This window comes from Grampus griseus (genome assembly GCF_964374135.1).
Source record: "Grampus griseus genome assembly, chromosome: 16".
NCBI classification, from domain to species: Eukaryota; Metazoa; Chordata; class Mammalia; order Artiodactyla; family Delphinidae; genus Grampus; species Grampus griseus.
Window position 1 is genome coordinate 59,449,047 of NC_139010.1, and position 13,487 is coordinate 59,462,533.

Below are 13,487 nucleotides of genomic sequence, written 5' to 3' on the forward strand. Positions count from 1 at the left end.
CAGCTGCGCAAGCGTTAATCCCACCCAGCCGTCCAGAGATCGAGATCCGATGAGGGGCGATAGAAACTGTCACGCGCTGGCAGCCTCACGAAGTGCGGAACGCGGTCTGGCCTGGCGGACTGGAACTCCTAGGTGAGACCCAGACCTGCCGGCTTCCTCCCCTAAAGTAGCGGGTGGCGGGGAGAGGTTGCGTTCTCGTTATGGGGACATAGAAATGTGGGTTCAGAGACTGAAGGGAGCCGGGACTGGGACCCGGAGAGGTGGTGCTTCCCCTGCGGTCCACGCTTACCCGCCTTGCTCCAGAGGCCTTAACAACGTCCCCAGAGGTTGCCAACCTCCTGGAATGGGGTAGGTGGGCTTGAAAGGACGCTGAATCTCCCTTTGGGCCTGCAGAGTCCCCTCAACAATCCGGGCCCTAGCTCCCTGTCCCTAGCAGTGCCAGCGCGGCGGGAGCTCCAAGGTCAGCGCGCTGGGACACGGGAAAGTGAGGGCCTGCCGAGTGGGTGGCCTGGGGCAAAATGAATCCAGGGTTCTGGGAGAAATTGGGAGAAGTGGAGGTTTGAATGACCGCCGCCCCAAGGTGCCCGTTTTCCAAGCTTCGGCACCACATGCTGCCAGGCCTCGGTGGGGGCGGGGGGGGCGGATAGAGCCCGCCCCTGAGAGTCCCCTCCCCCTCCCCGAGGCCGGAGGTATTACTGCTTGATCAGACCTCATTTCCTGCGAAAATGGAGACATATCCAGGGTCCTTAATAAAGTGAATGACGAGGCTTCGGCTGTAATTGGGCTTCCGGTTGGTGGCTATTTCCTTAAACTGACAGTGGAAACAATGTAAAGCCACAGCGCCCAAATATAATTATATGATTATCAGAAAGAGGTGCAGGATGGATTTGCCCAGACCCGGAGGCGATCACCTGAGAAATGGGCACAAACGCTTACCCAGACCAAGGGACCCAGGAACCCCGGACCTCCACACCGACCCCACATCCAAGCGGGCGCCTCAGCAAGCTTTGGCTTCTCCTCCCATCCCGAGCCCCGCTCTGCCGCTGCCATAGGGAAACGCAGGGCCTTTATACGCTGGGGCGTGGGTGGGTCTTCTGCTTCTGAGAGGAGGAGGGTCCTCCAGTTCCGGGGGTGGGGGGCGGCCTGGCTGAGAGTCCCCGGACCGGTGCCCCGGACCGCGTACGCCGGCTGCATATTTCTATGCATAATCCGATTTTCTCCATGACTATTTAGTTAAACTCTTTTAACAACAGCTACATAATTAGAATTTGGATTCCCATTAATTTTCCCTGGGCCTCGAACCATTTGCAGCTCACAGTGGTAATTAATGCGATACATCACTAACTTTACCCAGCGCCGGCCAGCCGGGCTCAGATCGCTCGGCCCGCGCCTGGCACCCCTGTGCGGGTCCCTGACACTGGACCCGGCTTTCCGAGTGGGGGCCGTTTTCCTCCCTCCAAAGCCAAATGCCTCGGCTCGCGCAACCAAAGCCTTCTTTACAGGAAATTTCACAATTAAAAATATTTATCGGGAGCAGATTTACGTTTCTGGGTTTCCAGTCTCGGGGCGTCTGGGTAGGCTATTAAGAGTAATTAGCATCTTTTGCGCGTGCAGATTTACTTCGCTCATTGCCACATCACTCATCCCTAAAAGCCAGCGCAGGCGAAAACAGGCGCGGCCGCCAAAGCCGCTGCGAGAGCTACCGCCCCCGTCTGGGTCTGACTAGGGCTCCCCCGGCCCTGAGCCCCCGTACGCTGCCCGCTCCTAGTTAATCTGGCCAAACTGCTTGCTCCAGGCCCAGGAGGCTGCGCGCCAAGCGAAAAGGTTCCCACCCTGGAGACGACTGACGCAAGGTCGACCTCAGGCGGCGGGGGAGAAGGCCCAAGCCAGGCTCTCCCCGCTGCCTGAGCCCACGGTCTGGACCCGAGGCTTCGCGACAGTGCACTTGTGTGCGCGAGCGAGTAGGCGTGTCTGTATATGCAAGATCTCGTGCGCGCAAGTGCACGTGCATGTGGTTGTTAGTGCGCGTTCCTGAAAATGCACGAGGCGCGCGTGGAAAACGAGCGCCTCAGCCCCCACATTCAACAATCCCTTCCCAGGACCGCAGCTCAAATGCTAGTCCTAGGCCACTCAGCTAGGGCACTGAGGTTCAGAGGGAAACTCGGACCCCTACCTTGCCTTGATTTCCTTTCTACAGAGCCGGCCCCAGCCAGCCTGAGGGCCTGGAACGCGCAGCGCAGGGCGAGAGGGAAACTGGGAGGCCTGACGCCTGCTCACGTCCGAGCGCAGGTTGCCTGGTGCTGGTGACAGGCCGCCAGAGAGAGGGCAGGCGGAGCAGGGAGTCACTGAACAGCGGCTGGCAGGACCGCTGGGGGCGGCCGGAGAGGTTGGGACCAGGTGGGAATGGGGTGGGGGTGGGGGTGGGGGTGGAGGGGATGGGAATGGGGGGCGGGCCAAGGTGCAGAGTGGTGGTGGGAGAACCAGGGCCAGCAAGCGCCGCGGTGGCTCCCGAGCTCCCGGCCGAGGCACCCACTCCGGGTTGGTTATTAACGCGCTGGGAAGTCCTCGAGCCGCCCAACTTTCTTCTCTTTAATGAGCCTAGAAGAAGAGGCTGCCCTGAAGGGGTTTGTTCATTAAAGATGTAGCTGGAGGAATATTGTCTCATTAATTATCTGGTTTTAATTACACTCCTACCCTTTGAATCCAGAGATGGGAAAAGTTGATTCAGTGGCGCCGCCCCCTTTAGCTTAAAGAGTCGGGCGGGGCAAGGAGACCAGGAGGGGGCGGTGAGGACTGCGTGTGCCCGGGAAGATGTGAGCAGGCCTTTGCGGTGTATCCGCCTGCGAATCCCCATGCGACAGGGTTCTAAGCCTGGGGTGGTGTGTAGATGTGGCCTGCGTGTAGATCTGAAAATGTGCGTGTGTCTGAGTGTGTGTGACCACGTGCTCCTGAAAGGCCGCGTGGACGTGACTTGGGTGTCTATGTATGCTCCCCGCCTGTGTGGGGTTCTGTGCGTCTGGGTGTGCTTGTGGGTAGCTGAGTGTGTCTATGGACAGGCCCGAGTGGGGGTCTAAGTGAACAGGAGTGTGACTTCTGCGTAGCAGTGTCTGCATGTGTCTAAGAGGGTGGCTTCCTGCCTGTCAGCTCAAGTGACAGTGGCTGACCGCGTCTCTGGATCTCTGCTGTGCCTGTATGTGGCCCCATGTCTATGTGTTGAGGGGGGATGCTTCATGGCTAGAGCCTCCCAGGAGCCAGGACCTTCTAAGGACATAGCTTGGTTCTCCAGGGTCTCCAGAGCTGGGGTGCCATCCAGAAACCCCAGTCCTTCTGGAAGGGGAGTTATTTAAAGGGGTGCTCGTCCCTGCCTCATCCCTTGTCAGGCCAGCTTGGCGCTAAAGCGGGGGCCGTTTTCCCTTTAAATTGAGGACACTTTGACAGGGGACATTAAGGACCCGGCTGCTCAGGCTGAGCAGATCATAAAACCGGACAGGCAATTTCTGCTCCCGCCAAATAGCCGGGCAAACTCGTTCTGCATCTTTGGTTTTAATGCACTAAACTGGCAGCTAAGCAGGGAGTGAGCAAAGAGGGGGTGGGGAGCCCCCCACATACACGTGCGCACACACCAGCACATGAACACGTGCAAACACCCCTTCACACCCTCTCACGACCCACGCCCCGCCCCGACCCCCCCACCGGTGGAATTATCAACTAGAATTTGATTAATATGCAAATCGCAGGCAAACAGCTCCATATAATTCTTTCAGTGGAGAGTAATTAATCACCAGTTAAAGCAAATTAATACATATATCAATTTTGTCAGAAACATGCTTAGTTCAATCGCCCGTAAAATTGAAGTTTGAAGTATTAAGAGGCTCTGCAGAAACGCCAGGACTAAAACTTTCAAATTGATCCTATTTAGTAATCAATCAGGCTCTCCCCTCAGGTTAATCTGCCTAATTTTTCATCTCAAATCATACACTTTACTGACACGCCATCTAGCAAACAGTCGATAAAAAGTTAACAAAAATGATAACGACTCCAGCCAGAGCCATGGTGCAGGGTGGGTGGGTGACGAGCAGCTTTGATTGCATTTCTGGGGCGGTTGGGGACTTGGGTTTTTCCTGGGCCAAAGGCTAGGAGTTCTCCCGGACAGCCTCAGCCTCCCTGCCTGCCACCCTTGTCTGTGATTTGCTACCCTCTATCGCTTTTGGATTCCTCTCAGAACGTCAGAACATTGGCAGCGTTTTCCCCAAAGTCGCCTAAACCAGCTAGCTCCCTCTCCACGCCTGTGGTTGCACAGAATGTCTGGAAGCACGTGTGTGTGCTTGTGGTCATTGTGGGCTGTGCCTCTGTCACTGTGTCTGTATTGTGTGTGTAACAGTGGGGATGGTGTAACCATTTAACAGCAAAGGTTTATCTGTTTAACTGTTGTGTGTGCTACTGGCTACCTATATTTCCATGGGTGTGCTGTGTCATATGTGTCCGCACTGTTTCTGGGCATTCTGTATGTCTGCATCACTGTGTATGTGTTTGGGGTTTCTGCATTGTGAGTCTGTGCAACTCAGTGCCTGCCCTTTGTGTTTGCATTGTTTCTCCGATGTCTGTGTGACACTGTGTGTCTGTATTGTGTGTGCCCTGGATTGGCCGTGGCAGTATCCCTCATCTACATGTGGGCATGTGGTCCCAGGGGGTCCTCAGGCAACCCGATCAATATGCCCCATCACAGACATCAGGAGAGAAGGAACAGTCCCTGTGGAGACGTAGGCACTTCACTGTGAGCAGCCTCTGAGACGTGGGAGGGGGTCACTCCTTCTCCACCCTACCCTCCCTCCTAGCCTCTGTGTTGGGGGGTTGTTGGGGGGATGGGTAAGGAAGGGGAGGGAAGGCTGGGAGACTCCCAGCCCTAGATCCCTCTCCACAGAGCCCTGGACCCACTGCTTCTGACTTGAGCCCTTGAATTTTGAACCCAGTTGGGTATAGGCATATATCCATGTATTCAGATGATACAACCACACCCAGATGCGGTGACAACTCATCTCATCTCTATCTACACGTGCTCATAACTAAACCCACACAGGTCCCAGGATACTCACAGGTAACTACTCTTCCTTCCCTATTGCATTCACACTCACTCACAAACAACTAGCCACATCCAGCTCTCCATAGGGAAACCTGCACATGTCCACATGCACACACCAGTGCACAGCAATCCCCGCACACACTCGCACCTACACACACCAGATTCCAAAGCAGGTGGGACTCATTCACTCCCAACACTGCCGGCAGCAGCATCACCCACCCACCATCCACCATGCACACCTGTGCACATTGCCATTTGTACCCTCCCCATTTGTGGCAGTGAGGAGCCCCTGCAGGGAGGAGTAACTTAGCTGGGGGAGGCTGGGACTTCTAGGGCAACGTGGGACTGGTACAGCCAAAGGTAGGTCTGCAAATTACACTAAGGTTCAGCCTGGGGACCAACTTGAGTAGGAGAGGGCAGGCTGCATCCTAGCCATTACCCAACAGCAAACAGAGGACAACCCCACCCCCCTTCAAAAGAAGCAGAGTCTGTGTCTATATAGTGTTTATTCACTGCCCCAACTGCCTTCAGAGTAGACTTAGGCTCAGGCTGAAGTTCTCCATCCCACTTTCTGCTCACTCCTCTCATAAGCCCCCCTCCCTTCCCATCATGTGCTCCACTCCACCCCCCACCATAAGTGTAAATTTGAGAATTTGAGTAGCCAGCTTGGTAAACCTGTTTGGAGCTAAGATTCTGGTTGTCTGTAGCTTCAGTTCCACATCAATGTTCATTCTCCCGGTTATCTTCTCACACCTGCTCCCTGCATACGTCACACACCCCGGGGGGCATCACTCACCCGCTGGTCACACCCACCCCAGTGACAGCTTTACTTCTTTTCTGTCCATTGCACAAACTTAGTCACACCTAGTTTGCAACAATCAGTTGTATGAACACAGCAGCACACAGTCACCCCCAGTTGCACATGCTCCGTTTCATCAATCAGCTGCACATGTCCAGTCTCTCAGTTGCACACACTTTCCTGACACACTCAGTTGATGCTGGAGAACTTGGCCACACACACACACACACCCTCAGCCCCAAGGTCTCTCTCTGGACTGGCACCTGTTAGGCGGAGACAAGGTAACTTGCTGATGGCAGCCCTGGATCTGGAAATGCAGAGCTGGGGCCCCAGGAAAACTCAGGGTGGGAATTCTCCATCCCGAGTATTGCTCCCCCCCTCATACACATGCACCAGGCCTAGGACCACCACCTTCCTTTGCTCTAGTCCCAGGAGCCTCATCCGTGGGAGACACAGCCTGTGGACCCATCCGGGATCAGGCTCCCAGCTCCCCCAGGCCTGCTAACCTCTGCCCAAGACCTCATTCGTGCACATGCACAGTCTAGGGAGGCACCCATTTTGCACACAAACCAACCATCCACAGTTCTACAGCCCAACCATCACTACCCAGCACACCCACAGTTCTAACCTGGACTCAAACCACCCGCAGCCGGCCAGGGGACTCTCCACTTTACCACAGTGGCTTCCAACCTGCTGACCCTCGTGACGCCAGTTTGCTCAGGTTCCAGGTCCCCTCTCCCTCGTCTTGCAGTCCCTGCCCCTGTCCATTCTGGGTCCCTTATCTAGTCACTCCCCTACACCTCATGCTCCCTTAGGCCTCTTCCCAGGTGTGTGTGTGTTGGAGGAACATCCGTATTCTCGGCACAAACCGCTTTCTGGGCCGCGAGAAAGAGTGGTTGGTTGTTGGAGTAGGAAGCAAAGTCAAGGTACCCTGGGTTCCAACGGCAGGAGACATGCAGGGCGATGTGAGTGGACTTCCCTGGACCTGGAGGCTCCGAAGGGTGGGGAGGAGGGGGTCCCCGCGGCGACTGGCAGGGGCGGAGGGGAGGCGCGCGGCCCCAGCCCGTCCCTTTCAGGGGGGACTCATGCATCAAACTTCAATTTTCCGGACGATTGAATTAGTGATTTTTTTTCTCCTGAACTAAAATACACTTAAGTCTTTGGGATTAATTACCACGTTCTGGTCCCTCAGACTGGAGTATTACTTATCGGAGCTGCGTCTGACACCGGCCCGACACCTCGTAAAATAAGGAACTGCGCCTCCTGGCCTCACCAGGCGCCGCCCGCAGGACCCCGGGTCGGAGAAGGCGGAGCAGGGAAAGCCGAGCCAGCCGGATCGTGGGGCCAGGCCCAGCCCGTCCGCGCCCCGCGGGGTCCCGGGCCGGGAGAGCAGAACCTGCCCGCGTCCTGGGACTTGGCAAGCAGGGCCGAGGCCCCGGACCCAACCGGGAAGGAAGAGGCAGAGCTGGGCCGCTTCTCTTGGGCAGCCGGGAACTGAAAGCGGGTCTGCAGAGAGGCTAGAGTCCTGAGCACGCAGGCCTGCGACGGCCCCAGGCTATAAAGTAACTCCGCCACAGGGCTGGAGGCCAGGAGGGTCCCAAACCTTAACGAACCTCGCCCTGAGAATGGGCGCAGGGCCCACAGCCCCTCACACGATCCACGCCACACTTGTACATACACTCACACTCGGAGAACAAACACGTAATGCACACGTCCGGCTCCCACGGAGCGCACACATGCAGTGCACACACCACGCACAGCCGCACCCGAGGCAGGCCCGGCCGGCGCCTGTTAGGAGACCAGGGCCTGCACTTGGATTCGAGGCCCTCTCCCATCACAGGTCCCCGCTGAAGCACCCGAAGCGTGGCTAAGGCCATCCCAGCGCCCTGGGCGGCGTACGGGTAGCTGCTCTCATCAGAGCCGGGATTGCCTGGAAGAGGGTGGGCTAGAGCCCAGGCCTCCCTGGACCCCCAACTCCTCGCTCCCATCTCCAGACAAGCCCTTCAGCCCTTGCCCTCAGTCGTCGCCGCCTCCCTGCGCGATGGGGCCGGGAAACTAGCCCCGCGCCGCGTTGCCCGTTCGGACCGAGTCGGGATGCCACGGCCACATGCGCTGTCGGCCGGGTTCCGGAAGCCCACCGGCAGCCTGGCGGAGGCATCGAATCCAGCACAGACGAGAAGACTGCGGGGCGGCTGGAATCCGCTTCCCAAAAGGTGTGGGACCCAGCGCGGCGCGCTCTCTCCAGGGCTCCTTGGGGTCAAGCCCTGGGCTCCACGTTCGCCTCTCTCCCCTTCCCTCCGACGACGGTGCGGTCCCTCCTTCTGCCCGCCCTCGTTCTGGCCTATAGAAACAACGAATTCCTCCTCATCTTTCAAGGCCTGGGTCCAAAGCCACCTCCTCCGTGAAGCCTGCACTACCCCGGGCCCTAAGTCGGTTCTCTGGGCTCTGCAAAGGGCACTTCCCTGTCCCTCGGTCCAGGTCTCCTATCTGCGCTGGGGTGCGGCGGTCTCGTCTGCTAGACTGGGAGCTCCTTGAGGGTAGGAACTGGATCTGATTCGTTTCCATTTCCCCAGCCCCCAGCGTGGCCTGGCGCAGAAAAGAGGCACAACAAACATTTGCTGAATTGAATGGATTTCCCCCTTTATTTTATTAATCCTTCCCCTTCCTTCTTTCCTTCCTTCTTTTCCTTCTTCCTTCCTCCCTCGTTACTTTTTATTTCTTGGTTATATTCAATTGTCATGTTTTTCAGGCTCATTAAATCCATTTAGAGACAAAAGAATAAAAGGCAGAAGGGGAAGGAGGGGGAGGAGGGCAGGGGGAGGGGATGGGAGGGGGAGGCCAGAGAAGCAAACAAATAACCCGCTTTAACTAGACGGGCGGATAAATGGCCCCGTTTCTCCTCAGTCCCGATGCGCCTGCTTAGCTGCGCGCCCCGCGGGCTCTTCAGCTCGGGTGGGCTCAGCCCCGGGGCCGCCGCCCCCAGCCCGAAGGGACCCAGCAGGGTCCGGCCCGGGGCCGCGAAGCGGGCAGCGGCCTGAGGTGCCAGGGCCGCTTCATTGGGATTCATGGGCGTGTTGGGCGGGCGGCCCCGGGCTCAGGGCGCGGGGCGGGGGCCGGGCGGGGGCGGGGTGCGCACGGCGGGCGCAGATGCCCAAGTGACCGCCGCGCCGCGGTCCCTGCGCCGCCTTTGTGCCGGGGAGGCGCGCGCGGGGACCTAATCCATCAAATTGTCTACAAATTGTGAAGAAAATTCAAAAACCATATGGTCGCCAGCGCCGGCGCGCTCTGGGCTGCGGAGGGCCGTGGCCGTGCCCGCACCCGGAGCCGCGGGGGGCTGGGCCCGGCTATTGTCGCCTGTCAGCGGCCGCCCGGGTCCATTCGTCCCGGCCTTCATGGTCCGCGCTCCGAATTACAGACCCATCCATCCTGAGAGGGCGATTTATGTCGCTCGGGAGGAACCGGCCGCACGCCGGCCCCGCTGCCCGGCCGCCTCTTTCCTTCTTTTCGTTCTCGCCTCTCTTCTCTCCCTTCTCCCCATTCCACTTTTCTCCCTCTGTCTCTGTCTCTGTTTCTGTCTCTCTCTTTGTAGCTTTTCCTCTTTCTCTTTCTCCCCCGTCTCTGTGGCTCTCCACTTTCTCGCTCTGCTTTTGAAGTGTTCTGTTCTCTTTTCTTCTATTTCTCTCTCTTCATTTCCTCGTGGACTCGCACGTTCCCGATTCAGGCCCCGGGGCCCCATCGCCTGCCCGAGACCAGATGCACATTTCTCACATCAATTTTGCTTAGAAAGAGAGCCGAGTGGCCTGGAGGCGGGACCCTCCTCTAGTGACAGCGGCCACTCGCCAGCCCAGCGACAACAAAAGCCCAGAAAGAAACCCGCTCCGTTCGGAAAAGTAAAAGCTGCCTGTGTTCCTGCCCCAGCCGCCCTCGGGGTGCGGGGATTCCCCCAGAGTCCTTGGGAGATTGATGTCTCTGTCCCCAGCCGGGTTCGGGGCCCAGAATTTGTGAACGTTACCAGAAATCCACCCCAACTCTTAGATGCTTCGGGCTCACATCTTCCAGTGCCCATGTGAGTAATTCAGCCTGCCCTTGGTACCTTTGGCCTCATTTTCCTCCCTCACCCAAGGGTGAGGCCCTCTGGCGAACCGAAGCTTGGGGAGCTCTCAGGCTCCAGTCCGCTGCCCGACTGAGCTATATACCACACCCAAGGCTTAGCCGGTGTCCCGGGGAGCGCAGGAAGAATGCCCTTGTGTCCCGGCTGGGATGCACGAACCCCACGGCAAGTCCCCCCCCCCACCTAGCCTTTGCCCCATACAAATTAATTTTGCACCCGTGGCGCCCTCAAAGTACGCACACGTTTTCTCCCAGCATTGTACGCCTCTCTTTTTACCCGGACCTGGCGAAGCCCGCTTCTCTCGCCCCCGCACCATTTGGTAGCTGCCACGTGTTTGTGGGCAAGAAGCGCCTCCTCCCTCTCACTAATTCCCCCTCACCCCTCATTCTCACGCCTGCCCTGAAACTCCTCCAAATCTCCAAGGCCTGGGCAGCCGGCGACCAGCAGCGGCGAGACACCGAGCCTGACGCGGCTTCACTGAATAAGGTCCACTCGTTCAGACACGGTCACCGCCGGTTCTAGTAAAATGGCAAAGACTTTATTTATCGGAGAAAGAGGCCTTGGGTACAGTCCGGGGAGGAGAGGGCAGGGCAGGAGCAGGGGAGTGGCACGCGGGACCCACCCCCATCCAGGCACCCTCGTCTGGCCAAGTCGAGCTAGGAGCAGGGCGTTGGATACCGCAAGACAGACCCAGAGCTGTGGAGGAGGTGGCGCGAGGGCTTAGGTCGGCCTCGTCTCAGTCTCTGTCACATGCAAAAAAATTCTAAAAAGAGTAAAAAATAATTCTTGGACTTTGGGTTCTGTTTTCGCTGGTTGGTTGATTGGTTGGTTGTTGGATTTCCCCCTGCTTTGTCCCTAAGACCCGGACCCCAATAGTCAGTCCCAGGCAACCGGGAGAGGGTGGGGAGGAATCTTAAAAATAGCATTACTGGGCATTAGGAGGCAGAAATGGCATCGAAAACAGACTTCTTTCGCTGGGGGGGGAGGGGGAAACATCGATTTGAAACTCGCAAGTCAGGACCCGGTTGCCCCCCTCAGCACCTTCCCAGGTGTGTGGGGGGGAATAAAGGCAGAAGGAAATAAAAGAAATCAACTGCAATAGGCCAAGGGAGGTGAGGAGGGAGAGGGCCGGTGCATTCGCCACATGCAGAGAAAAATCAAAAAGTCGGGGCGGCCCCTCCTCCAGACCTCGAGGTTAAGTGTTCATTACCCTCGATTCTATCTCGCCCTCAGCAAACCCGGCAGCCTGAGCTTTGAGAACATGGAAACTCCGAGATTTTAAAAAATAAAAGAAAGAAAAAAGTCAGGCTGCGGTGGGAAGAACCCAGTATATAGGTTTAAATATTTATACAGAAGCCATACAGAATTGCACGGCGAGGGCTCCCGGGGCAGCGGAGGCCGCGCGCGCGGCGGCCGGCTTGGCCGGCCAAACCAGGTTTATTGCTTCGAGAGGAAAGAGGCGGCTGCTGGGAGCCGAGTCCAGGCCAGGGACAGGGGAGAAGGCGGGAGTTGCAGAGGAGGTCCCAGCTCCCCTTGGCGGTCCTGTCTGGGAGGTGGCGGGCAAAGAGCGCTAGGAGCCCGGGGCTGCGGAAGATGCTGGGTGCCGCTCAATCGTCCACGTCGATCTCTTCGTCTTCCTCGTCCTCCGAGCAGTCCTGGCTGCTGGCCGGCTGGTCCGTGAGCGGGGAGGCGGGCGAGAGCTGCAGGGGCCCGGCGCCCGGGGCCTGCGGGGCGCCTGGGGGGAGTGCCGGAGAGCCAGGCCTTGACTTAGCCCTGCCGCAGCCGCCGCCGCCGCCGCCCGCAGCCTCCGAGTTCTGCTCGAGTTCGGCCAGCGCCACGATGTCCATCTGCCCGCTGGGGCCCAGTTTCTTGGCGGACTCCACGTCGGCCTTCATCTCCTCCAGGTCCCGTTTGAGCTTGGCACGCCGATTCTGGAACCAGGTGATGACCTGAGCATTGGTGAGGCCCAGCTGCTGCGCAATTTGGTCGCGATCGGCGGGGGACAGGTACTTCTGGTAGAGGAAGCGCTTCTCCAGCTCGTAAATCTGGTGGTTGGTGAAGGCCGTGCGCGACTTTCGCCGCTTCTTGGGGGTCTGCCGCTGCCCAAAAATGGTCATCCCGTCGCGGCCTGCGAGGAAACCAAAGTATAGGCTTGCGCCAGAGGAGAGGAGACCCCACCCCGGTCCTTACTCACTCCACCTAGACCCATCTGGCCTGCAGTCTGCCGCTGTTCCCTTCTAGGATTAGATTCGACCACCCGGACTAGGCCAAGCCTAGGCTATGGCAAGCCCCCTTCTCCCATCTCTCATCTACCGGAAGTCCCTAGGAAAAATTGTTTTGGTCTCTGCCGCTTCACCTGAGAGTTGGTTTGAAAGACCCGAGGTCGCTAGAACATGAGAGCCAGAGAGGGACGCCCTGCCTGGGAGTGAATGTTGGCTCTCCACCTCGTCGCAATCAGCCCTGCTCTACCCCTACCCAAAAGGTCCCAGCAAAGGCTCTCCATTCCCCACCCCAGGAACAGGGCTAGCAGTACCCAGGCCACCGAGAACGGGAGGGAGTTAAGCAGAGCAGGCAGACTGCAGAGAGATCTTGGGTTCCTGCCTCCCCTCCGCGGTCACTCGACTCTAGCCTATCCAGAGGCCCTTGGAAATAGGGTTTGGGTCCTGTCCCACGCATCTCCACTCCCAGCGGCAGCGGCTTGGGCTGGAGGGCCCAGACAGCCGGCGCGGGAGGGGTCGGCCAGAGGCAGAGAGCACTAAGCGTGGTACACATTGAGCCGGGAGCCTGGTGCTGGGCGCCGGGGAACCCAGTGGCGGCGCCTACCTTCGGCTGCTTGCAGGACGCTGACCTCCAGCCCCTTAAAAGTCTTGCTGGCGAGCTCCTCCAGCGCGCACAGCGGCGAGGTCTGCGAGAGCAGCGCGCGGCCCGCCAGGGGCAAGCCGCCCGGAGCGTGCTTGTCCGCGGCCGCCAGCAGGTGCGCCGCCCCGCACAGCGAGTAACTTCTCCGCACAGACGGCTTGTTGAGGATGTCCTCGATGCTGAACGGCGTCAGCGGTTTGTTGGAGTTGGCGGGAGGCGGCAGGTGGTCCAGCGGGCTGCGCCGCCTCTCCTCCCCCGGCGCCGCCTTGCTGTCCTCCTTGGAAGTCATCTCGGCCTCGTTTGGGGGCCCGGCCGGGGCGGCTCGGGCCTCGGGGACCCAGCCCGCGGGCAGCTCGGGCGCCGGGAGGCGCGGGCGGGCGGCAGGCGGGAAGGAGGCCGCGCCCGGCAGCGCGCGGGCCGGGCTCGGGGCCGATTAGCGCAGCGGCAGAGGCGAGCACAGCCGCACGGGGCCCCAGGAGGAGGGCGCTGACGCGGGCGCTACCGCCGCCGGGGCTTCCAGCAATCCGGGGCGCGAGCCGGGGCGCGCCGCGCGGGGCTCCAGTTTCGCCAGCCCCGGTGCTATTTAAAGGTGTCAGGTGGCTCCGCGGCGGCTCCTGGCCCCGGGTCCTGGCGGCGGC

The 13,487-nt window shown here is 59.1% G+C and overlaps 1 protein-coding gene across 1 annotated transcript; it reads right to left on the reverse strand.

Moving 5' to 3' along the window:
* Positions 1 to 11,535: 11,535 nt before the first annotated feature.
* LBX1 (ladybird homeobox 1) lies at positions 11,536 to 13,138 on the reverse strand (the record flags this gene model as incomplete). Its single annotated transcript, XM_082673904.1, has 2 exons — positions 11,536 to 12,118; positions 12,814 to 13,138. The coding sequence occupies 2 exons, from the start codon at positions 13,136 to 13,138 to the stop codon at positions 11,598 to 11,600; spliced, it is 846 nt and encodes a 281-aa protein (XP_082530030.1). The 3' UTR covers positions 11,536 to 11,597.
* Between the last annotated feature and the right edge of the window lie 349 nt (positions 13,139 to 13,487).